General features: G+C 38.0%; 1 protein-coding gene across 2 annotated transcripts in view; it reads left to right on the forward strand.

Annotated features, from left to right (window-relative positions):
- GRM8 (glutamate receptor, metabotropic 8) overlaps nt 1-25,330 on the forward strand; it is a 1,137,490-nt gene that overhangs the window by 910,876 nt on the left and 201,284 nt on the right. For both annotated transcript variants that reach the window (XM_006896079.1, XM_006896080.1), the window contains one exon: nt 18,700-18,836. In XM_006896079.1, the coding sequence (XP_006896141.1) occupies nt 18,700-18,836 (137 nt within the window). The remainder of the gene's footprint in view (nt 1-18,699; nt 18,837-25,330) is intronic.

The raw sequence follows: 25,330 nt of genomic DNA on the forward strand, positions 1-25,330 counted from the left end.
CTTTCCTCTCTCCCCCCTACTATGTGCATATTTAAATGGATATTGTTAACGCTTGCAGATTTTTAAAAAATCTCCAGCAGAGCAGGATCATGCCAATTGTACCTCACCTTTACCTAAGCTGTTTAATCATAAATCAATGTGAATAATAATGTCTCATGGGCCATTGTTATATGTTATATGTCATTGTTGTTGCTGTTGATTGTTATTGAGTTCAGGTCGACTCATAGCGACTCTATGAACAGAAGACCTAATGCCTTTCCATATCTATCATTGTTTCTCCAAGTTCATAATTTTTCCAGAGGCATGTGGTTTAGGAAGTGAATGCCACTCCTGCTTCCAAAACTGTTTTACAACTGGGAGTTCCACCAAATACTGTCCACACTGGGAAACCATTCTGGTAATTGATACCCCAGTTCCACAAGTCTCAGCATCACAGCAAGCCCAGGTTACTCATACAGCACATTGACAAAGAGTGATGTGCGAAGTGGAAGAGTGTTCCTCCATAGAGACCAGCTCTAGTCTCATTTAGCAGTGGTTAAGTGTCGTCGAGTTGAATACGACTCAGAGAAAGCTTTGCACAAAAGACCTGATCTCATTCTTCAATCAACTTCATTTCTGTTGTTATGTAGTTAATTATTTAATTTTTTTGGCTGTGTTGTTGTTGATTGCTTTCAAGTCAAGCACAACTCATAGAGACACTGTGAACAAAAGGCCTGAAGCCCCTCTGCAACTATTGACATTTATCAAAGTTCATAGAATTTCTGGAGTTGGGAATTTTTCATTTTCAGGATGTCAAATGTATCTGTTATTACTTAAAACTATCATTTTTTCCATGATTATTAGAAGAAACCCTCACTGTCAATTTTTAGGATATCAAATATATCCATTATTTTCTTAATATTTTCAAGCTTATATTGTGCTTTAAATCATCTATTATTATAAGAGTGTAAAAAAAGTCTTTTATATAGATCTAAATCTGTATAATTGTTTATATGTACTGTCAAGTTGGAATTAACTCAAAACCAATCCAGTAGCAGGTTTCCAATAGTGCAGGCCATAAACTGCACTGGAGGAAATTTCCCATTTTTCTCTTATAGAACAGAATCACATCTCTGAGTTAGCAGCACTTTACCTTACCATTAAGCCATCAGAGCTCAAAATATGTGTGTACGTGCGTGTGTCTATATTTAACTTTAGAACATAAAAAATAAAGGCTCTAAATATTTTATCTGATGTTAGCATTGGCCACAGGTTTTGAAATATATTCTTTTCTGTTAAGCAGTACTCTGTAGTTTTCATTTTCTCTTTGACTCAAGAGTTAATTAAAATGAATGCTTAGTTTTTCCCAATCTTCAGGGTTATTGATTTTTTTCCTTAGCATTGTTCAACTTTTAAATTTTTTAGTTAATGCTTTCAAATTTTCTTGAGAAATGATTAGAGAATATCAGTCTTATGATTCCTATTTTATGTTGTCAATGTTTTATTTTTAGCAAAAAGTAATTAATCTTTGTAAATGTTTTATTACATTTGACAACAAAATATATGATTAATAATAATTATTTTCTTATGCTTGTTAGATCAGGTCATAAAAAGAGAATGTAACATGCAGAATTTATGTTTAGTTTTGGATTTATGACTATGACATTACATATTTCTTTTTTTTTATTAATTATGCTCCAAATTGGTATGCACAGATTGTTGAATACAAACACCTCCAATCACCATGGTAACATAAATGATTCACATTCATTATAGTCCCCTAATATACATTGACAGTTAGCATAATTACATAAAATAAGGTCCATTATAAGTAAATTATTTGGTATCCTTTTTTAATTCAGTGTATAAATTATTGTCAGAAGTGTGTAAGCCTATCCTAGTTGATGTATTACCCATTTTGGTAGACATTTGGCACCTGCTCCTAGAAAATTATCTGTAATTTATTGGCTCACAGTATTTCTGCCAATATTAACAAAATATTAATTCTGAAATATATTGGAAAGTGTCCCTTAATACTGTTACAAACACTGAAACGTGACAAGAAGCATGCAGGAACCAAGATCAAAGACCTCACCAGATACTCAGTAAGAAGTAAAGGAATGGCTGAGCTGGGAAGAGGGAAATTTCAACCATATTCTAGTCTTTCAAAAAGCCTTCATCATAAAGAAGTGTATGAAACTTTTTGGTTTAAAAACTCAAATGATTGTAAAGATACACAGATGTATTTTATAAACTGGAATTTCTGACAGAAGGTTGACTAACATAAAATCTAAATATAGATAGGGAAAGCTGCTTTAGAGAATTGGGTGAAAGCAATTCCGTAAGTGACCTACTTTGTTTGGGTTCACAGATCTCAGGGGAAGATTCATAGTCACTAAGGGCGTATTAACAAGACTTAGCATAGTGTTCAGCAAATTAAAGTACACAGCAGATAAAGCACCGCCTTTTCTGTACTTGTTAGCATTCATGCCTCACTTTTCTTCTACTCTTTTATTCATGATGTCTTTCTGTCTTGCCCAGCTTCCTTTCTTCTTCCGTTCCATTCTCTCTTCCCTCTTGCTCTCCCTCTCTCTCCTCCTCAATCTCCCACCCCCTCTTTCCTCCCTCCCTCCCCCTCTCCATCTCAAAAGACAAACTGCATTAGGAAAATCTGTTATCAGGGACTTTACTAGAGTACTGAAGAGCAACGATGTCAGTCTGGAGACTAGGGTACACCTGATACAGGCTGTGGTTTTGCAATTACTTGCTATGCATCAGAGAGCTAGACAATAAGGATGATAGAAGAAGAATTGATGCCTTTGAGTGGTGGTGCTGGAGAAGAGTGTAGGAACATACCATGGACTTCCAGGTGAACAAACAGGTCTGTCCTGGAGAAAGTGAAACCAAGCTTCTCCCCAGAGGCAAGGATTTTGAAACTCCATTTCACATACTTTGGGCACCTGGCCAGGAGGTACTAGTCCTTGAAGAAGGATACCATGCTTGGAAGGGTGAAAGGATAGCATAGGAGAGGTAGACCCAGCATGAGATGAATGGATTCAATGACTGAAGATATGGGATTAGGTCTGTCAGAGATGAGGAGATTGGCTCAGGATAGGGCAGGATGCAGGGCTAATGTACATAGGGTGGCTGTGAGTCGCAGGCAACTCGATGGCACATAACAACAGCATGAATACATCAGTTTATGTTAATAGCTTTTATTTCTTTGGACTATATACCTAGTATTCCTCTAGGTCATATAGCCCTGGTGTACAAGTTGCCTTACCGCGGTCACTTGTGGTTGTTATGAGGCCAAACGCTGTGACACTGATGTGTCAAATGCATTAATGGCTGGTTACCCAATGCGGCAGAGAGTGGGGTGGAGCTCCCTGATTAAAACAAGCTTGGAAGAAGGAGTGGCATCCACTTCCATAATGGCTTGCCTCCAGAAACCCTATGAACCTGGAGAGAGGACGAGAGACACCCAAGCGTTGAGGATTCTCCTATGAGTTAGTTACCTGAGACTCGACAGCACTTAGCAACAACAACAACAACAACAACATCTACCTGGTAGGGAGCTCTGGTGTCCTAGTGGTAAGCAGCTGTGCTGCAATCCCAAAGGCACACAATTCAAATCCCACCAGCTGCTCTGTGGAAGAAGGATAGGCAATCTCCTCCTGTGCAATTACCTGCCTCTGAAAACCCACCAGAGGGTCAGCTATGGGTTGATTCTGACTCTACAGTACACAAAAACAACACAACATATACCTAGTAGTGAAATTGCTAGATTAAATCGTATTTACATTCCCAACCTTTAAGCAAGCAGCAAATTGCTTTCTGTAGTGGGCTCACCAATTCGTATTCCCACAGGCAGACAAGCAGTGCATGCAAGTTCCAATCTGTCCACACCTGTACACCTGTACTTTTTTCTGTATTATTGAGCATTTCTAATTTTTCTGGGATAAGATGATATCTCAGCCCTTTACGTATTTTTATGCATTTGTTTTTCAGTCTATATGTATTTCTAAAAGAGCACATAATTTAAAAAAATTAAAATTGCTTGTGCCTTTAAAAAATGTATGTACTAAGCTTTTTGCATTTAATATTATATTAATTACTAGTTTTATCCATTTTGTGAGTAGTTTAGCAATTTCCACTGCAATATAATATTTCAGTGCTTGAATGTAGCAATGTATCAGAATTGATTTATTTGCCCTCCTGTTGGAATGAAGGTGATTCCTGATGAGTCCTGTACTTTAAGAAGATATTACAATTTCATACAAGCTGATGCAGTCAATGACAAGAGGGAATACTTTCCAATTCATCTGAGACCAGTACACCCTAATAGCAAATCAAGGAAGGAAAAAAATAACAGATCCATTTTACTTATGAATGTGGATATAAGCATTCTAAAAATTTTAGTTGATTGAGTCCAACAGTGCATTAAAAATATATCTTGAAATCAAGATAGGATATATCTCATTTTTATGATACAATATATGAGACTGGATAAATGCAATCTTTTATAGCTTCAGAAAAAAAAAGATATTAACTCAATGTTATTGTTTTGTTGCTGGCTGCCGTCCCGGGGACTACAATTCACAGTGACCCTGTGATAACAGACCTGAACCCTGTCTACCCGGCATCACCCTCGCAATCTTGAATACACTTGAGCCCATTGTTACAGCTGTGGTGACAATCCACCTCCCTGAGGGTCTTCCTCTCTTTCTGTGACCATCCACCTTCCCCAACATGATGCTCCTTTCCAAGGGTTGGTCTATCCTGATGACAAGCCCAAAGTGTGTAAGACCAGATTTCACTGTGCTTGCTTCCAAGAAGCACCTTGGTTTCACTTTATCCAAGATAGATTTATTTGTTTTTCAGGCAATCCATGGGATAGTCAATACTCTTCTCTAACACATCAAGTCTTCTGTCATTCTTCTTCACCGTCCAACATTCTAATGTATTGGAAGCAACTGAAAAAAATCATCTCTTAGACATGTGCACCTGGGTCTTTAAACTGCCATCCATGCTCTTTAATACTTTAGAGAAGTCCTTGACAGCTGATTTTCCCAATGTAGCATATCTTTGATTTCTTGACGTCTATGACTATGACTGTTGATTGTAGCATCAATTTAAATGAAATCATTGAAAACTCAAATATTATCTCCATCTATAATGATGTCACTTATTGATACAGTGATACAATGTTGTTTATTGATTAATTTGCTTATTGATAAAGTATTTTAGTTTGATTGATGTTAAAATGCAATTCATGTTGATGCAGAAACTTTTTATAAAGTTCAAAATGTTTTCTTGAGCAAGTATTATATTTAAAATGTTACGATACTTTTTTTTAACTTGTAAGAAATGCATTTTAAAATTCTGGATCAAAGATAGTCATAGACAGGTAAAGTAGGAAGCAATGATTTCAATTTAGAAATTTAAAATTTAAATGTAAGGATATCCACTATTCCTACTTTATGTCAGTATTAAAATGGTAATCCTATATAGAGCAATTAAAAGGACAAAAACAGTGGCAGAGTAATTGTCAAGGGTCAAGTAAAATGTTACTATACATTATTGGATCAGTGTCATAGAAAAATCAAACTGAAAAGTTTATTCTAAGAACTAGAAGTAGTCATCCATGATACCAATGATACCAGACACTAAAGAAATTCAGTGAAAGAAAGCTAAATTCAACCTACAACAGTGTAACAGTCAACATTTATTTTTTAACATCATTATGCTTAATTTTAATGAAAAGATCAAAATGAATACATTTAACCAAGATTAGTGAACATGGGTAAGTTTCCATTGAAGTCTGGGAGTACAATGATACGTTCTGAATACAAACTTTCTATTCTGTGCCTGAACTGGAAGAGCCAGTATTGATTCCTAAGGAGAAGTTAATCTTAAAACACATGATATGAAGTAAAAATTTCATTTTAATATTCTTTCACTCTTATTTTCAACTGAGTCTGGGATAAATGACATTTCTTTTTTATTGATCCAATAGTAGTGGCTACTATTAAGAGAAGTGCCACACGGACTTCTTCCAAGCATTCCACAGAAAACAGACCCAAACTCTACTATCTTTAACACATCTCTCCTAAGCAGCTCTGGTGGCCTGGTGGTAAGGAGCTGCACTGTCATCCTAAAGGCACGCGGTTCAGTTCTTCCAGCCGCTCTGAGGGGGAAAGATGGACAATCTCTCACGCCATTGAACTGCTTTTATGTACTCGCTAGAGGGTCAGCTGTGAATCGATTCCAACTCTCTGGTACACATCAGTGTCACCCAGTATGTCTCTTTAATTCCATCCAGCCACAAAAACAAAAGAACACACAAGATCACACTTGGGAAGGTTTCTGTCTGATAGACCCAGGAGCAGTACAGGCACAGCTAACATTATTGCACTTTCTAAATCCTGAATATTTTACAAATTGACAGTTTGTGCCAGTTTTTGCCGAGCAAGTCTATTGGCACCTTTTTTTCCTACAACACATACTCACTTCCTCTCTCTGTGTCAGATTTGGTAATTTTCACAATATTTCAAACATTTTCATAATGCAGTTACATACTTAACAGGCTTTAGTATAAGATAAATCTAACTGTTAGATGCACATAGAGGCCAAAGAAATCTGTGTAACTTGTTTCATTACAGTATTCGCTTTATTGTGGTGGTTCTGGAGGGGAGCCTGCAATGTCTTCCAGGTATGTCTGAACACATGGCTTCTGTATACATTCTGTTAACTAGAACCAATCAGAAATAGTCCGTAGGAAACTGCGCTGCTATCCCAAAGGCCACATGGTTCTGGTGGTTCGAATCCTCCAGCAGCTCCCTGTTCAAAAGAGTGACAGTCTGTTCCCATGTAAATTACAGCTTTGAAATCCCAATGGAGGGTCAGCCCTGAGTCATCTCTGACTGGATGCCAATTAACTTAGGTTTGTTTTAATCATTTGGCCTCACCTAACCTTGAGGTTAGGAGCTTTGGTGCCGTAGCTCAGTATGTATTGATCTGTTAACAAAATGTCAGCAGTTCAAATCCATCAGATCCTTTTCCAGGGACAGATAGATACCCAGACTCTTCCCTTAAATATTTACAACTTCTAACCCCCAACGGAGCATTTCTATGACTTAGAATTGTCTAGAGAGTAGTAGGTTTGACTTTTTTTTTTTAAAAAAAAAACACAACAACTACAATGTAATCTAGCTGTGTGTTCAGGAGAAAGAAAGTATTGGTTTGAATGACCTGCCAACAGTTGTTCCTATATGGACCTTGGTGGACATAAAGGAAAAATTATCCATTCTTGGAGCTTATAATTCAATAATATATGCCAACCTACTTAACAAATTATACATATTAGAAACGTAATAGTGTGTGAAAGAAATAAGTTCTGTCTGCTGTAGTGAGTGATGGGGAGAGGAGGCAGGCTAATATAGATAGGATGATCAGACTTCTCTCCGAAGTGCAGAATATGTGAGCTGGGACATGAATGATGAGAAAAGGCAAAGATCTAATGGGAAGGGCTTTTCAGAGAGAGAGAGAGGGGAAGAAAAAGAGCCAGAGAGAGGAAGCGAGGGGACAGTGAAAGCAGAGACCCAGGCAGACATGGAACAAGTCTGCATGCTTGAGGAACAGCAGGAAGCACTGGTAGACAGATACAGACATGAGTGAAAGCTGTGGGAAGTCCACTGTGTTTTATTCTAAGTCAAAGCTGTCAAGTCTTCTTCTGTCATCCTTATTCATCCTCCAGCTCGAAGATGCATAGCAAGTAATTGAATAGATTATTGCCTGAATCAGGTGCACTTTCATCTTCACACTTACATCACTACTCTTCAATATTTTGGAGAAGTCCATGACAGTAGACTTGACCAAAGGCATATGTCTCCTTGTCTCCTGACTGCTATACCAAGGGTGTTGATTGTGGATCCAAGGAAGACAAAATCATTAACAGCTTCAATCCTTTCTTCATCTATCATGATGTTACCCCCTGGTCCAGTGGAAAAGACCTTTGCCCCCCCCCATTTATTTTTGTTGTTGTTTTTGTTTTTTTAATCCCTTTATTCTAATGAAAGTTTACAAAGACTTAGCGTTTCCATTCATTCATTGTTGCACTTTTCTCACTGCAGCCTCCTGCCCCCCCAATTCACTCTTCTTGAAAAATAAAAGAAAAACGTTCATTGTTATGCAGTCCCTCCCCATAAGTCCACTCCACTATCCAGCCTTAGTTCTGGACTCCTGTCATGACAATAATACCCAATCATATGTCCCTTTTAAAACAGTTCTCTCCCTCATCTCTTTCAATGCAGTATACATCATTCATCTCCTTCTCTGTCTTCTCTCAACCCCTTTGTTAGTCCTGCTTTACAACAGTGGCACTATGCAATGTGTGTCCTTTTGTGACTGAGATATTTCACTCAGTTTGATCGCCTCCAGGGTCACCCATTTTGTATAATATTTCATGAGTTCTTTGTTTTTTTAATGCTGCATAGTATTCCATTGTGTGAATATACCACACCTTCTCTATCCATTCGTTTGTTGATGGGCAACAACCGAATGGATAGACCTTAGTCTTCTTGATGTTGTGATGCAATCCATACTGAAGGCTCTAGTCTTGGACCTTCTGCAACAAGTGCTTTACATCCTCTTTGATTTCGGCAAGCGAGGTTGTGTCATGTGCATAGGCAGGTTGTTGATGAGTTGTCCTCTGATCTTGATGCCCCATGCTTCTTTGTAGACTCTATCTGCTTTCATTAATTATTTTCTCAGCATACAGACTGAATAGGTTTGGAGAAAGGATACATCTCTGATGCACACCCTTCCTAATTTTAAAGCGGACGCTGTTGCCTTGTTCCATTTATATAACAGCTTCTTGGTCTAAGTATAGATTTCTCATGAGCACAATTAAGTGTTCTTGGATTCCCACTTTTCTCAGTGTCCCATCAATGCTTTAGATGAGGAATTCTGTCTTAGATCTTCACCTGACTGAGAGACAAGTAATGTTCAGCTGCCAATTGGGTGGGGAGACTGTGATAGACAAATCTGGAAAAGGAATGAGAATCAAAATTGAGTTTAGATACATTAAGTTTTGATGTTATTATTAAATAAACAGCCAAATAGAGATTAAGGTAACTGGATAGATCTACACTTGGGGCTAGACGTACAAATCTGTACGAAGTAGAAGTTCATCAGTAGAATTACAAGGTTAACATTCAAATTAAAATAGCTTGAAATGGACATAAGAAACAAGTACATGGAAAAAATGTGCACAGTTCTGTTCAACTGTCTTATTTTACTATTCTAGAAAATGGATATATGAGGCAGTAGCTAAATGCAGCAGCTGGGACCTGGTGTTATAAGTTGTCTTTCTTTTCTTGTAAAGATGATAACTTTTGTCGTATTTTTCACAAATAACACACCTACAAAAATAGCACACACACATATAATGTGCAGAAATAATGAAATTGTGTTTAAAAGCTTGCGCGTAGCATAATCATGTGCATGAATTGTGACATTTACAGAAGTGAATTAAGTTTTCACCCATTTTCACTTAACAGTCTGAAAATATTACCTTGACTGTATTTATATAATAAAGGGATAAACCATAGAATTCATGGATCGAGTTTCGTGTTTCCAGTTAATCACAAAATAAGCAGTTGAAAATCTATTTTTCAACTATTTATCAATTCAAGTTGATAATTATACCCCTTACTTTTGAATCATCTGTTGGAACCTTAAATCTACTGAAGCCTGTCCATTAATCATACGCTGTCACTAAGGTGCACCTGATATAGGCCATCGTCTTTGCAATTACTTTCTATGCATCACAGAGCTGGACAATGACCAAGGATGACAGGAGAAGAATCGTTGCCTTTGAGCTGTGGAGCTGGAGAAGAGTATTGAACACACCATGAACTGCCAAGAAAACAAATGTTTGTCTTGGAGAGGGTGAAGTCAAGTTTCTCCTCAGAGGCAAGGATTTTGAAGCTCCATCTCACATGCTTTGGGTACGTGGCCAGGAATTACCAGTCTTTGAAGAAGGACATTATGCTTGGAAAGGTGGAGGAACAGCAGAAGAGAGGAAGACTCTGGATGAGATGGATGGATTCAGTGACTAACTAGAACAATGAGGTTAGGTGTGTGGGAGTCAGTGAGACTGGCTCGGGACAGGACAGCTATTGTACTTAGGGATGCTGTAAGTTGTGGGTGACTCAGTGGCACATAAAAACAATAACAATGATGACATCAAATGGAAGCATAAACAAACTAGGAACTGGCATAAAAAGCACCCTGTAGTGATTGAGTAGCTCTCAGTAAGGATTACAATTCATTCTGCACTGACATATTTTTCCCTCTTTTTTAAAATTAATATTAGTGAAAGTTTACAGAGACTTAGGGTTTCCATTCGTTAATTGTTACACTTTTCTCCCTACCCACCTGTCCAACCTCCCCCACCCCACTTCGCTCTTCTCTTTGAAAAGTAAAAGAAAAACTCTTTCACTTTTATACCATCCCTCACTCTAAGTCCACTCCACTCTTCAGCCTTCATTCCAGACTCCTGTATAGACGATAGTACCTAATCATATCCCTTTTAAATGGTCCTCTCCCTCATCTGTTTTGATGCAGTATACATTATTCAGCCCATCTTTCTCAGTCTCCCCCCAGCAGTCATCTGCTGATTCAGGCTTTTAACTGAGAGAGTCAACAGTGCAAAACCGATACACAATTGCTCTTGGCCCAATTGTCAATTTAGTAATCTTTATCGTATCTTTTAGGTGAAGGTATCAAGCTATATTGTTGTTGCTGTTATTATTGTTATGTGCCATCAAGTTGGAACTGATTCATAGCTGACCCTCCATCAGTATTTCAGAGGCTGTAACTCACATGAGAGGATATTGCCCTTTTTCTCCCACAGAGAAGGTGGTATATTTGAACCATTTTTCTTTGGGTTGACAGCACAACTGCTTACCCTCTAGGTTACCAGTGCTTCCAACTTAACTATGATAGGTTTGTTTATTTTGCTGCATAATTATGTCTTATTAGTGCCATTGTCTTTGATCTGTGATTTTGAATCATCTTAGTCATATAAAAAGACCCTTCCTTTAGAACAGAATATTTAAATTTTTTTTCTTAATGAAATCGGGGAACTCTGTGGTGTAGTCTTTAATGAGATGACCTGCAATAACCCAAAGGCAGTGCCTATGGGAGGATCTATGGGAGAAAAAAGGACAGTCTTCTCCTGTGCAATTAACAGTTACTCAAAAATCACTGGAAGATCAACTATGAGTCAGTTCAGGTGGATGCTATGAGTATAAATGAGAGTAGAGTTGGTTTAATCAGTCAGTTGTCAGTTATATTGTTCACTCTTTTTAAAATGTGTAAATCTAAATGTTAGAATCCTTTAAGATGATGGAAGAAACAAGACCCAAATCCTACACTGCCAATTTCAGTAAGAACATCATTGCAGGGTCTGAAGAAATAAGCCACAAAATGGTAGAGTTTAAGGTTGGAGAATCATCCACTAAAAAAAAAAAAAAGGAGAAAATGAATGCACAGAAATGTGTATATCATGGGTCCAAAACAAAATGACCTGAGTTACAGAAGAAGGAAAGGAGGGGACGGAGGGGGGGGGGAGAGAGAGTGTGTGTGTGTGTTTGTGTTTCTCAAAGGGAGCACAGTCAAGCTATTTGTACATTGCAATTCAAAACAGTGTTCTGATGAATTAAACTGGAATCTCTCAGATTTTAAGGTAGCTTTCATGTGGATTTCAAAACAGAGTTCAAATCCACTAGTTGCTCTTGGTAGAAAGATGAGTAATCTTCCACATGATTTATAGCAACTGAAAACTCACTGGGTTTGGGTCAATTCTGATTTGATGTCAGTGAGTTATTGTTAAGTCATTTGCACAAGATTTATCATACTATACAAAGACCTTCAATACAGTATGGTTATTAATTATAATAAGAAGAGATAGATATATTCTGCTATTAGGAAGACATAGGTAGATAAATGTTACAGGAACACGTAGAGGTTTTTTGTGAAGAATTCTTTACCGATTTCCAAAGGTAATTGGCTATTCACAAAGTAAAAATGTGTTCAAAATATATAACTCATCTAGTGTACAGATAGAGTAATACCTGGTGAACATATCTATAAGATGAAGCCACTACAATGACAGTCATCTATTTGACACACTTGTATACTGAGAGTAGAGTTAATGGTTTAATTCTAAAATTCATGAATTAACATTATTAGGAAGACTGAAGCAGACAATGTTTACAGGATCCTCAAGTGGAGAACTTCTCTGAGGAGAAATTAATCCTATAAATCTTCTCCAGTGGTTTGTTGTTGTTATGTGCCACCACGTAACCTGTAACTCATAGTGATCCTATGTACAATAGCTCTGTAGCCTGGCCTTTTCTGAGCTGTATCACTGATTCCCATACACCTACCCTCATTGCCCCAGTTACTGTGTCAGCCTGTCTCACCCAGGATCTTCCTCACCTGCACTATCCCTCCAAAATTCTGAGCATGATGTGCTTCTCCAAGATGGTCCCTCCTAGTCACATGCCCAAAGTGTATGAGACAGAGCTTCAAAATCCTAGCCTTCAAGGAGAAACTTGGTTTCACCCTCTCCAAGACAGACATAAATTCAAGTGATAAGGAAGAGGAAGACACCAAAAGGCAGTAATGATGATGATGTTAATTCATAAGTTACAAGAGTACTTCTGTAGGCAGCTCTGAGATGAAAGTGATCAGAGCTAGGAATTTGAAGGGTTTCAAGAGTCCGATGTTGATGATTATGGATAGATAGACAATTTATTTTGGGAGGAAAACAATTTTTTTCTAGTAATTTTTATTCACTAAGTCCAGGTAGCCCTGAACTAGCCAGTCAAGTTTTAGAATTTACTCAAACATATTCAGATTAAGAAGTTGTGAAATTGAGTTTAATCATGAACTTAATTATGACTGGGATTTGGCAGAGGAATACATTTGGAGAGCGAAAAGTAGAAAAGGATATAGAATATCTGTAAGGAAGATTATAGAACTTACATGGGAATCAGAAAGCAGGGAAACCATTATGGGGGTGGAATATAGTGACAAAATAGGGTGATAAATGGTGTAAACAGTAAATCCTATCTTACATGATGGGCAGTTAACAAAAAGCTTAACAATTTGAATATAGCAAGTCCGTCTTCAGAAGGCAAGATAAGGTAGTCTGTTCCCATTAAGATTTACTGCCTTGGGAAACCGATGAAGGATCTTCAGGAATTGGAATCAACCTGTTGACAATGAGTTAATTTGGTTTTGGTTATAGATGTGTTTAATGTTGATGGAAGGTAATGTTCAGAGTATAATTTTTCAAGAGATGAGATAGTAGCTAGGTAAAAATTAAAGAGTATGCTCATGAGAACCCTTGAAAAATATGAGTTGAAAATAAAGATGTCATAGTATCAGATAGAGTCCAGGATATTGAGTCATCCAGGTCCATGATAAACCTAACAGCAGTAATAACAAAGATACGGATAGAGTCAGTCCAGTGAGTCAGCTATTGAAGCCTTCAGTGCAGGAGGCTGAGTAACTGGGAGGGAGAGTGGTGATACGTACGAGCAATTTGACATTTTCCTAAATAATTAACATATAATATTACTTTAAATCAAATACATGGTTCTATGTATTGATTTTAGTAAATGCTTGATAAAAATCAATTGTATACAGAAGAGAAGTACATGAATAATTGAAATACTGTAGAGTATTGCCATTTCCTATGTCGATTTTGGTCAATGCCTTAAATATCATGTGCTAATTCCTTTATTGTGGATGCTAAAATTGCTAACTGAATTGATTTTTATTTTAACATTTTTAATTCTGTCCTGTTTATTGGGTAGTGTAGGTGGTGGTGAGTGAGAGAATGGATAAAATTTTAGTAGTAATGATAAAGGAAGAAAAGTAGTAGACTTGACAGTAAACAAACTCAGTGGCTTATACTTATGCATATATTTATAATGTTTGCACATATATATATATGCATATTTATCATTTTTTGTACGTAAGGATAACTGGATTACTTTTTGCAATACATCTTGAATTTTGTAAACGATAAAATGTGTATAAAGAGAAGATCACTATGGCTCAAGTGTCTGAAGACTGTGGTGACAGTTTACACCTATTACGGATGCACAGTGTGTCAGTTACTGCATTAAGTGTGTGACATGCTTCATTTCCTTTAACCCTGGATTTAGCCCAATGAGGATGGGTCATTACACCCAGTTTACAGATGAGAAAATAGGCCTAAGGAGAGTGAGTAACAAAAATAACATGTGCAAATAAAGTAAGGTGGGGAATAAGGTAGGAAAGACTGTTTATATAATTTTATGAGTTCATTCGATATTTCTATTTCTGTGACTAACTTATTATACCCAAAATATTGTCTCCAAGCCCTATCTACATTATAGCATGTATCAAGAATTAATTTCTCATTCTGGTGGTCTAGTACTTTACGTCTTAACAGGATGACACATTTAGTATAAGATTTAATGGTTAATAGCATGCTATCAATAATGATGTTTGAAGTATCAATGTTTGGTCTTGTTATATGTCTAATATTATGACTTTCACTCTTTTTCCTACATACTTTCAAGAGTTGGATATAAAGAGATATATACTGGGAATATATAAACTTAGATGCATTCATATAAGTATTTTACTCATATCATTATAGTAAAAATATTAGGAACTACTATTGTAGGAGAGGAGATGTCATTTGGTGAGAAAAGTAGCGACAGTGGACATTATTGACATGGTGGTGGCTGTTTTTGCATGTGCAACTAGGATAACATTGATGAATGGGACCTCCTAAAGATTAAGTCCCTGTGTACATAAAAAAACTTTTTCCAATAGGCTAAAAAGAAGACCTACTGACTAGGGAAAAGAAACATTTGGCAATGCCATCTCAGACAAAAGTCTTATAATGAAAGTTTATCGAATCCTATAGAACCTTCACAAGAGAAAAGACTGACAGTACAATTACAAAATGGGAAAAAGACATGGAAAAATTCTCCCAGAGGAAGACATTCAGATGGCCAACAGACACATGAAGAAATGCTCAAAATCACTGGCAATAAGAGAAACACAATTCAAAACTATAGTGAAATACCATTTTACCCCAGTAGCAGTGGCAAAGTTAAATAGGACAGCAAGTAGTAAATGCTGGGGGGGATGTGGAGAGATTAAAACTCTAATTCACTGTTGGTGGGATTGTAAAATGGTACAATCACTCTAGAAGGCAGGTTGGCATCTCCTCATAAAGATGAACATAAAAATTCCATATGACCCAGCTATTCTATGCTAAGAAAATAGTCTGAGGAAAATAGAACTGAGAAATAAAGATTTTGTACGTCGATGTGTATAGAGGAAGACCTCCACTGAAAGGAATTGACTCATTGATTGCAGGAATGAGTTCAAGTATATAAGATATGATGATGATGGCACAGGATGGGGCAGATGGCACAGGATAGGACAGGATTAAGATCTCTTGTTCAGAGGGTCACTGTGAGTCACTCTATTTAACAACAACTCCTAAGGAATAATCAGGATAGGACCACTTGACTGAAGAGCTCCTACTTTATTTCCCAATTACTCATTTCTGTCTTGTTTTAGAAAGGTTTTTCTTCTTCATGTGTTTGTTTGCCATCTGAATATCTTCTTTGGTGAAGTGACCGTTCATATACTGTGTCCATTTTGCAATTGGATTGTTTACCTTTATCTTGTTGAGGTGTTGGAGTATTCTATAAATTCTAGATCTAAGTCCCTTATCAGACTTATCATTCATGACCAAATATTTTCCCCAGTCTGTGGCTTTCCTTTTTGCCCTGTTGGAGAAGGTTTTTGATGTGCATAGGATTTGATTCTTAGAAATTCCCATTCATCTGTTTTCTTCTATCCTGGTTGTAGTTTTTCAAGATGCTTGGAAGACTATTAATGTTGTGGATTAGGGCTTCTACAGTTCCTTCAGGAGGGCTTCTAGAGTTCCTCTAAGCTTTTCTATGATGAAGTTTATAGTTCTTGGTTTTGCTCCTAGGCCCTTGATCCCTAGTTCTAAGAAAGATGCAAATCAAAACAACTATGAGATATCATTTCACTCCAGTAATAATAATAGCATTGTTCAACAGAGCAGCAAACAGCAAATGTTGGTGAGGTTATGGAGAAATTAGAACACTTAGTCACTGTTGGTGTGACCATCATGGAAGGCATTATGGCCCTTTCTCAGAAAATTGGAAATACAAATACCATTTAACCCAGAAATTGCACTACTGGAAATACAATCTAAAGAAACCAGAACTTCCACCCAAACAGATGTATGCAGACTCATATTTATTGCTGCATTGTTCACTGTAGCAAAGAAATAGAAACAACCCAAGTGTTCATCAACACATGAATGGATAGAGAAACTGCGGTCTATCCACACAATGGAATACTACACAGCACTGAAAAACAAAGAACTCTTAAAATATTATATGAAATGGGTGATCCTGGAGGACATTATGCTGAATGAAATATCTGAGTCACAAAAGTATACCAAAACAGTATATAAAAGTCTCAAAAGTATACAGCATAATGGCACTGTTATAAAACAGGACTGGCATTGGGGGTTAGAGGATACTAAGAAAAGAGGGACTAAATAATGAACACTGCATTGAAACAGAGGAGGCAAAGAATTATATAAAAGGAATATATGATTAGGCATTATTTGCATGACAATAGTCCAGAATAAGATGTACATGGCAAAGTGTACTGGAGTGTGGGGTAGGGAGGAAAATGAGCAATAATGAATGGATGAAAATTCAAGTTTTCTGTAAATTTATGTAAAATCACAATGAAAAACATTATTAAAATTTAAAAGGAAAAAAAAAAAAGAAAGAAAGGTTTTTCTTTTCCATACAGACTACTCCTGCTCCATATTTACAGATTGCACAATTCCTTTAAAATGCTTTTGTCTTTGCTAGAGGTCATGATTAGTCCCCACGGTACAAGTGAAGAAAATGAGACACATACCAGCTGTGAATAGAAATGGATGTGGAGGGATGTGGTTAACATGGTCACACAGCCCCTGCCTCTCAGCAAAGGTTTTTCCTGCCATGTGATGTCATCTCTTGTGACTTTATCAGGTTTTTTTTACAGACGGCAAGTGCCTCAGAGACTACACATTGTGTTCAGATTTTAGAAATCCCAAAGAATAGAAATTATGCCACTCTATTTAATATTAGAGAATCACTGTAATCTTAACTATGTAACTTCGGTTGTATTTAATAGAAAACTGCATTTTAAAAAATAAACTCTTTTATTTTACATGATAAGTATAGTATACTCTTACAGTTCTTGTCATTTAGTAAAATAGCTCCTAACGTAGAACATGAAGCTCATTATAGGATAAAATATGAATATTTTACACACATACACACACACACAGACACGCACGCGCACTTCTCATCTACGTTTTGTGGTGTATAACACGGAGAAGGGATAGCAAGGAGTGGGGACCTTGTAATAAAGGGTAGAGATTAAATCAGGCATACTGTGAGCAGAAGTCAAGCCTGGGGAGTTGACAAGAGAAGATATGAGCACCCAACAAGGATTGGTGTCAGGTGGCTTGTAAAGATAGGGAAGAGTAAACTAGGATGAAGGGGGATCTAAAGAATGTTTAGAAAAAGAAAGCATTTAGAGAGTGGGACTAGCTGGAGCAAGGAAACTTCAGCATGGTAATTCTTGTCTAGTCTTAATACCTGTGATATAGAAAAGCTAATAAGAGGGGCAGCCTTTAGGAGAAAAGATGAAAGCTTCGGAGAGAAATGGGACTTAGACCACAATACTCCCTCACATTCTGCTGCCGTTCTCATCAGAATGAGTCAGGACAACAGTTTGAATATGAGCGGAGTTTGAGGCTTCCCATGGTTCACTGCCTCATCCATTGAGAGTTTCCCCACAGCATCCCATGTCCTTATGCTCATGGGCAGAGATAGCAGTAGCAGCAGAGCCTTAGAAGAGGAATTGAATCAGGGAATGGTATCAGTGTGGAAGGAAAGCGAGGAGCTAGTAGAACTCTGGGCAATCCTACTGGGGCTTACATCAACCATATTAGAGTTACATTTGATATACAGCTTTGCTGATGGCTAACACAAATGGCTACTATCAAAGAGGTTGAAAGTTTGAGCCCACTTGGAAGTGCTTCAAGGAGAAAGGCTTGGGCATCTCCTTCTGAAAAATCAGTAGTTTAAAACCAGCCCTGTGGGGCACAGTTCTGCCTTGACGCAGTTGGGGCTGTCATGAATGGAGATCAACTTGACATACTGGTTAGTGTGTGATAGGAAGACATTTATATTCTTTTCCGCTAAATGCCCGCCCTTCCCTGTGTCCAGTCTTGAATGTGCAGCCTATCAATTTTTATTTATTTAGCTGTTGTATACACATTGCCTAACTTGGATGCCCATCATTTACCTTCTAATGTCTGCAATAAAACACATATCTTTCTTGTGAGTAGATCTGGATTTTTTTATGTAAACAATATTACATTATCTGGAATGACCTTGTCTGTATTACGACTTTCATACCTCTGACTCCACACAATATACTTTATGTACCATTCTTTCCTTGAGGATGATATGCCCAGAGGAATACCTTACACAGACTTTATTAACATTGTTTTCTAAATGTTTATAGGTAGCGCTGGAACACCTGTCACTTTTAATGAAAACGGAGATGCTCCTGGACGTTATGACATCTTCCAGTATCAAATAACCAACAAAAGTACCGAGTACAAAATCATTGGGCACTGGACCAATCAGCTTCATCTAAAAGCAAGTATCTGTATAAATGCCCTTGAATGCATATTGCTCCAGAAGAGGGATACTTTATTTTCAAAGATAGGAGGTTTTGTTAGAATAAATTTTCCCATAAATATTTGTTTAGGAAAGATGACATTTAATCTTCCTTTTACTTTAAAATGTTATGGAAAATCTGAAAACCCTGCAGTGAAAGCTCCTGATATCTGTAGGGGTGAAGGAAGGTTCACATTTCTTTTCAGTTGATCAAATAATATGGTTTTGTCTGCATTGTATTTGTACATGTGTGGAGTGTGCCATCAGTTAAAAACAGTAAGTCATAAACTATAAAGTTAAAATTTAAAAGGAGTTTTATATCCCTTTTGCCATATGATAACTGTAGACTTATGGCTACATTGGATTGAAGAAATGGAACATGATCTGAACTTACTTTACCTCCTTTAATCACAACACCAAAGAACGTTAATGGGAAGATGCTTAGATTATTGAACAGTCCCTGGGGCTGCTGGATGTCTCTATCTACCTCAAGAACCCTGAACCTCAATGCCTATGGATTTTGCTGTTCCTTCATGTGGCCATGTGAGGTTGACTTGGATGTCTTGACTAGAAGGGGACTATAAAATCCTGAGAGTGATGCTGCCCGGGGACTTGCTTGCCAGTGTGCCTTGCTACCACTTGAAGCTCTGTATCTTTCTGCTAGAATTTGGTGAGGACTCAACTGAGGTAATAGGGATAGTAATAATGGGTCAGAGGAATTTCATCTGCTATACCTAGAGTTCCCAGAGGCCTGTCTTAGTTATCCGGGGCCACCATAAGAGAACTTACAAATTGAATGGTTTTAATAAAAAGAAAAATATTATTTTATAGTTTAAGAGACTTGAGGGTGCCAATTCTAGGGGAGGCTCTCTCTCTTTGTAAACTATCTCCTTTCAATATTTGTGGATCAGATGTCCTTGGTGATCTCTGTATATGTGACTTGGTATCAATCTTCTCCTGCGTGAGTCCTAGAGAGGATGAAACCAGGCTGCTCCTTGGAGACAAGGATTCTGAAGCTCCATCTCACATACTTTGGGATGTTGCGAGGAGGTACCAACCAGTTCTTGGAGAGGAACATCATGCTTGGAAGGGTGGAGGAACAACTCAAGAGGGGAAGCTCTGGATAAGATGGATTAACTCATGACTTGGGTGATGGAGTGTGTCAGAGATAATGATGTTAGCTGAAGGCAGAGTAGTACTCAAAGCTGTTGTACATAGAGTCGCTATGAGTTGTGACTCAACAGCACATAACAACAATGGCAACAACAACCCAGAGACTCCACATCTAAAATATGCGCTTCATTCCTGGCTGTTATTTCTTGCAGGTACTCTTATCTCTGTCCTTTTGTTTAATCTTTTATTGTCTGTCAGAACAGTTTGTTTCATAATGCACTCTAATCATATAGATTGTGTCCTGCACAATTAACATAACCAATATAAGGAAATATTCTTTAACATATCCTAATCCTAACTATGATCTTTTCAATCATGTCTTGTGCCTCTGGGAGCTAGACAATGAATAAGGATGACGGTAGAAGGATTGAGGAATTTGAACTGTGATGTTGGAGAAGAGCACTGAGTACCCCACACACAGACTGCTAAAACAAATAAGTCTTGGAGAAAGTGCAGTCAGGATTCTTTTTGGAAGCAAGGATGGTAAAGTTTTGTCTCACATACTTTGATCATGTTTTAGGAGAGGCTTTGCCTTGGAGAGAGACATCATTCTTGCGAAGGTGGAAAATCAGCAAAAAGGAGGAAGACTGTCCATGAGCTGGATTGACACAGTGACGACAGCAAAGGGCTCAAATGTGTCAGAGTTAATGAGAATGGCCCAGAATAGACAGGGTGGAGATTTATTTTTCAAAGGGTTGCTATGAATCACACTTGACTGGATGACGCCTACCAACAGCAATAACATCAATCCTGACTAATTAACCACAGGCACAGATAAAGATTTAAAAACAATCATTTTTATCAGATCACAAAATGGAAGACAATTTGAGAAAATCATAGCCTAGCCAAGGTGACACATAGTTTGCTGTTTTTTATTGTTAGCTGCCCTTCAATTGACCATGACTCACAGTAACCCTAAGAACATTTTGAACCTTACTCTAATCTGTCCCCATCAAGATCTCAACAGGTCTGAACCCTGTCCTATCCTGTGCCATCTTCACAGTTTCTGATCCACTTGGGCCCATTTTAGCAGTCACTGTGTCAATCCATTTGTTTGAGGGTCTTCCTCTCTTTGGCCAACCCTCCACTTTCCCAAGTACGATATGCCTCTTCAAGGAATAGCACTTCCTAGCAACACACCCAAAGTATGTGAGATACTATTTCATCATCTTTGCCTCTAAGGAGCACACTGGCTGCATCTTCTCCAAGACATTTTGTTTGTCTTTTTGGCAAAGGACATTTGGCAGTCCAAGGGATGTTCAGTACTCTTCTCCAGAGCCACACAGTTCAAATGAACCAATTTTTCTTCTGTCGTCATTATTCATTTTCCAGCTCTCAGATGCATGGCAAGTGATTGAAAGATGATGACCTGAACTGGGTGCACCTTTGTCCTCAACCTGGCATGGCTCCTCAATACTTTGGGGAGGTTGCTGACTGTAGACTTCGCTAGTTCAATGCATCTCCTGATCGCCTGACTGCTAATACCAAGAGTGTTGCCTGTAGATCCAAGTAAGAGAAAATTGTCGACAACTTCAATCTTTCCCCCATTTATCATGATGTTGCCTATTTGTCCAGTGATAAGAATGTTCATTTTCTTGGTATTGAGATGCAATCCATATTGAAGGCTTCAGAGTTTAGCTTTCTAGAGCAAATATTTCAAGTGTTCTTCACTTTCAGTAAACAAGTTTGTGTCATCTGCATAAAAAAGGTTAGAGTCTTTTTCCAATCCTGATACCACATTCTTCATCATAGAGTCCAGCCTCTTGAATAATTTGCTCCACATACAGATTGAATAGGGAGAGAGGATACAACCCTGACACACTCCTTTCTTAATTTTAACCATGTAGTTAGTGTTTCTTTGCTCCATTCATACAACAGTCTCTTGACCTAAGTATGTTGTTGTTGTTAAGTATCATGGGGTTGTAGACAACTCATAGTGGCCCTATGAATGAAAGACTTGAACACTTGTATAACTTTCATTGTTTCTCCAAGTTCATAGAATTTCTGGAGGCAAGCTATTTCAGAAGTGGATGCCACTCCTGCTTCCAAGCTTGTTTTCATTGGGGAGCTCCACCAAACACTGTACACCATGGGTAACCATTATCACATTTGACACATCAGTATCACAGTGTATAGCATCACAGCAACCACTGTACAGCAAATGGACAAACCAGGGCTATATCACTTAGAAGAATGTTTGACCAAAACCAATTAAAACCAGGCCAGACAGCCATAGGCCCTTGGGCCCATCCTGATTTAAGAAATAAGGCAAGGTTCAAACTCTACATTCCTCCATAATCAAGCATTCCGATTGGCTCTCACCATCTAAAAATGCCCGTCTGGGAGCATTCCACTGCTTTCCCAATCTCCTCCTAATCTGATTACACATATTTCTTCATATAGTCTAACTTCTTGAATGATTTGTTCAGCATATACACTACACTTGAGGAAAGGATTCAGAGTTAAGGCACATCTTCCTTGATTTTAATCTATTGTATATTCCCTTGCTCTGTTTGTCTCTGTTGACTTGGGACAGGGTAATCCAGGGACTTTGGAGAGAGAGCTTCTTGGCACTGACACCCACCAACTATACAGACATAGAAGCAGAAAGTTAACTCTATGCTTGATGGGTGGGGAAGTCCTGACAATCACAGAGCATGAGGATAATGTGGATGGGATGCAGAGGAGACAGAAATGGCTAAGAGCAGCAATGGCTTACCACCCCATGATTATTTCACATTTGAAAGCTCATGCTGCAATATCTGTGCACACCTGTTTCAGGTATGGAGCAGTAGAGGGATTAAGACGCAGTCTGAGGTAAAGGTTGGAGTTCATTCATACAGCATCCCTTGTATAGAAATTTTAGGCCATGTAATGGCAACAGCAGCCAGGAAATTAAAAGACATATTGCAATGGGAAAGTCTGCTGTTAGAGACCTCTCCAAAGTACTGAAGAGCAATGCTGTCTCTCTGGAGACTAAGGTGTGTCTGATACAGGCCATGGTCTTTGCAATCACTTGTTAGGCTTCAGAGAGCTGGACAATGACTATGGAGGATAGAAGGAGAATTGATGCCTTTGAGCTGTGGTGCTGGAGAAGAGTATTGAGAATACCATGGACTGCTAGGAAAACAAACAGATTTGTCCTGGAGAGGGTTAAACTGGGTGGCTCCTTGGAGGCAAGGATTCTGAGGCTTCGTCTGACATACTTTGGACATGGTGTAAGGAGAGACTGGTCCTTGGCGAGGGACATCATGCTTAGGAAGGTGGAGGTTCGGTGCAGGAGAGGAAGGCCCTCTAAGAGGTGGATTGATTCAGTGACTGGGGTAATTGGGATGGGTGTATCAGAGACAGTGTGATTGGCACAGGACAGAGCAGAGTTTAGGGTTGTTGTACATAGGGTCGCTATGAGTTACAAGAGACTTGACGGCACATAACAACAACAACAATATGGATTTAGTGGCCAAAAATTCCTATAACAATGCCAATGGTTCCTCTGTAAGCAGATGTTTCTAAACGGCTTCAGATAAACTAGGAATAGTAAATGTGTAGTTCACTACTTCCGCTAGTGAAAGCATCTCTGATGCATCTCGATTCTCAAAGCCCTCATAACACTTTGAGTGTAGAGATTTTTCCTAAATGAATAATTTATTTTCTAGCTAGAGTTTATCCTAACTAATATGGAAGAGCTTATGGAAAAAAGAGAGAGAGAGAGAAGCAGCAGCAGCAGCTTATGGTGTAGATGAGGGTGTGGACAGCTTCCACTCCAGTGCAAGTCTTGATTTAGCATGTGCACATGAACTTTTTTGTGTGTCTGACCATTCAGAACCCATTACTTTAAGATTGTTTGTTTTTAAATAAATCTTTACTTCTGCGTGTCCAAATATGTTTCCTAAGGCCTAATATTTATACAGCATTGGTCCCTTAGTTCTCAGCAAAGAAATAGAAGAGAAAAAGTTAGGAGTTACTCTGCTAACAAAAAGCCACATGGTTTGAATCCATCAGACACTCCACAGGAGATAGATGAGTGTTTTCTTCGTGTGTGGTTTACTGCCTCGGAAAATCCATTGGAGAGTCAATTATAAGTCATTTCAGATTTAATCACATATAACAACAAAAAACAACAGAGGATTTCTGGGAGGCCTGTCCACTTTAGTGGCCAAGGTGTTGCACAGCCAACCCAAAGGCAGGCGATGCAACTCCATCAGCTGCCGAGTGGGAGAAAGATGAACCTTCTCCTCCATGTGATTTACAGCCGCTGAGAACCCTCTAGAAGGTCAGTTATGAGTTGATTCCTACTAGATTCCAAGAAAAAGACGTGTATTGTTAATTGTTCCTTAAAAATAACTATGATAATTTATCGTAGCTCCATATTCAGTAATGTATGAGAAAGCTTTGTTTCTAACTATTACTGTATTATGTCAGACCACATAATCATCACTTGACTACACATTATATGTAGCCTGTTGGAAATCCTATTCATTGTCTTGGAATCCATTCTGACCTTTCTTGAAATACAATTTGATAACCCCATAGGTTATTGATACTCAAACAACGTTCTTTACCTTCAGACCTATTTATGTTGTTTTTGTTGAGTACCATCAAGTCAAAAGCCACACATATCTGACTCTCCAGCAGGTGTTCAAAAGAACTTAATTGCATGGGAGGAAACTGACCATCCTTCACCCACAGAACAGCTGGTGAATTTGAACTGCACGCCTTTGGGATCACAGTGCCGTTTCTTACCACAAGGCCACCAGCTGGTGCTATATAGGATTTTCAGAGGTTATAAATCATGTAGGAGAACATGGTCCATCTTTTTCACTGGGCAGCTAGTAGATTAGAATCACCTGCCTTGGGATTAGCGGTGTAACTATCAATGAGGCCAACAGAGCTCATTGAGATTATGGATACATATATAAAAATCTCAATAGCTTTTTGCAAAAAAGAAAAAAGAAAAGTATTTTTTGGAAGTGGGCCTATGTCAGGGGATTGCAGGAGGAATAAACATGACAACGAAAATTTGACAAGAGCTAAGGCAGAGAAGCAACTTTATATCTCATTTTTACTATATATTTTGTTCTTATTAAAGATTTATAGAATAAAATTTGACAGTGCAGAAATATGTGCAGTAATGTGTAATCAAAAGAAAGCCAAAATAATCAGACACACCAATGTACATAAGTCGTTTTTCTGTGTATATGAGATCAGTTTATTAAAAAATCATGTGGAAACTCAAGCTTTACTTCTATGTGGCTGACTCTGAGAAGAATAGGAATTCCAGAACATTTAATCGTGCTAAT

Source organism: Elephantulus edwardii, unplaced genomic scaffold (assembly GCF_000299155.1).
Source record: "Elephantulus edwardii isolate Elephantulus edwardi_28Jun2011 unplaced genomic scaffold, EleEdw1.0 scaffold00181, whole genome shotgun sequence".
Taxonomy (NCBI): domain Eukaryota; kingdom Metazoa; phylum Chordata; class Mammalia; order Macroscelidea; family Macroscelididae; genus Elephantulus; species Elephantulus edwardii.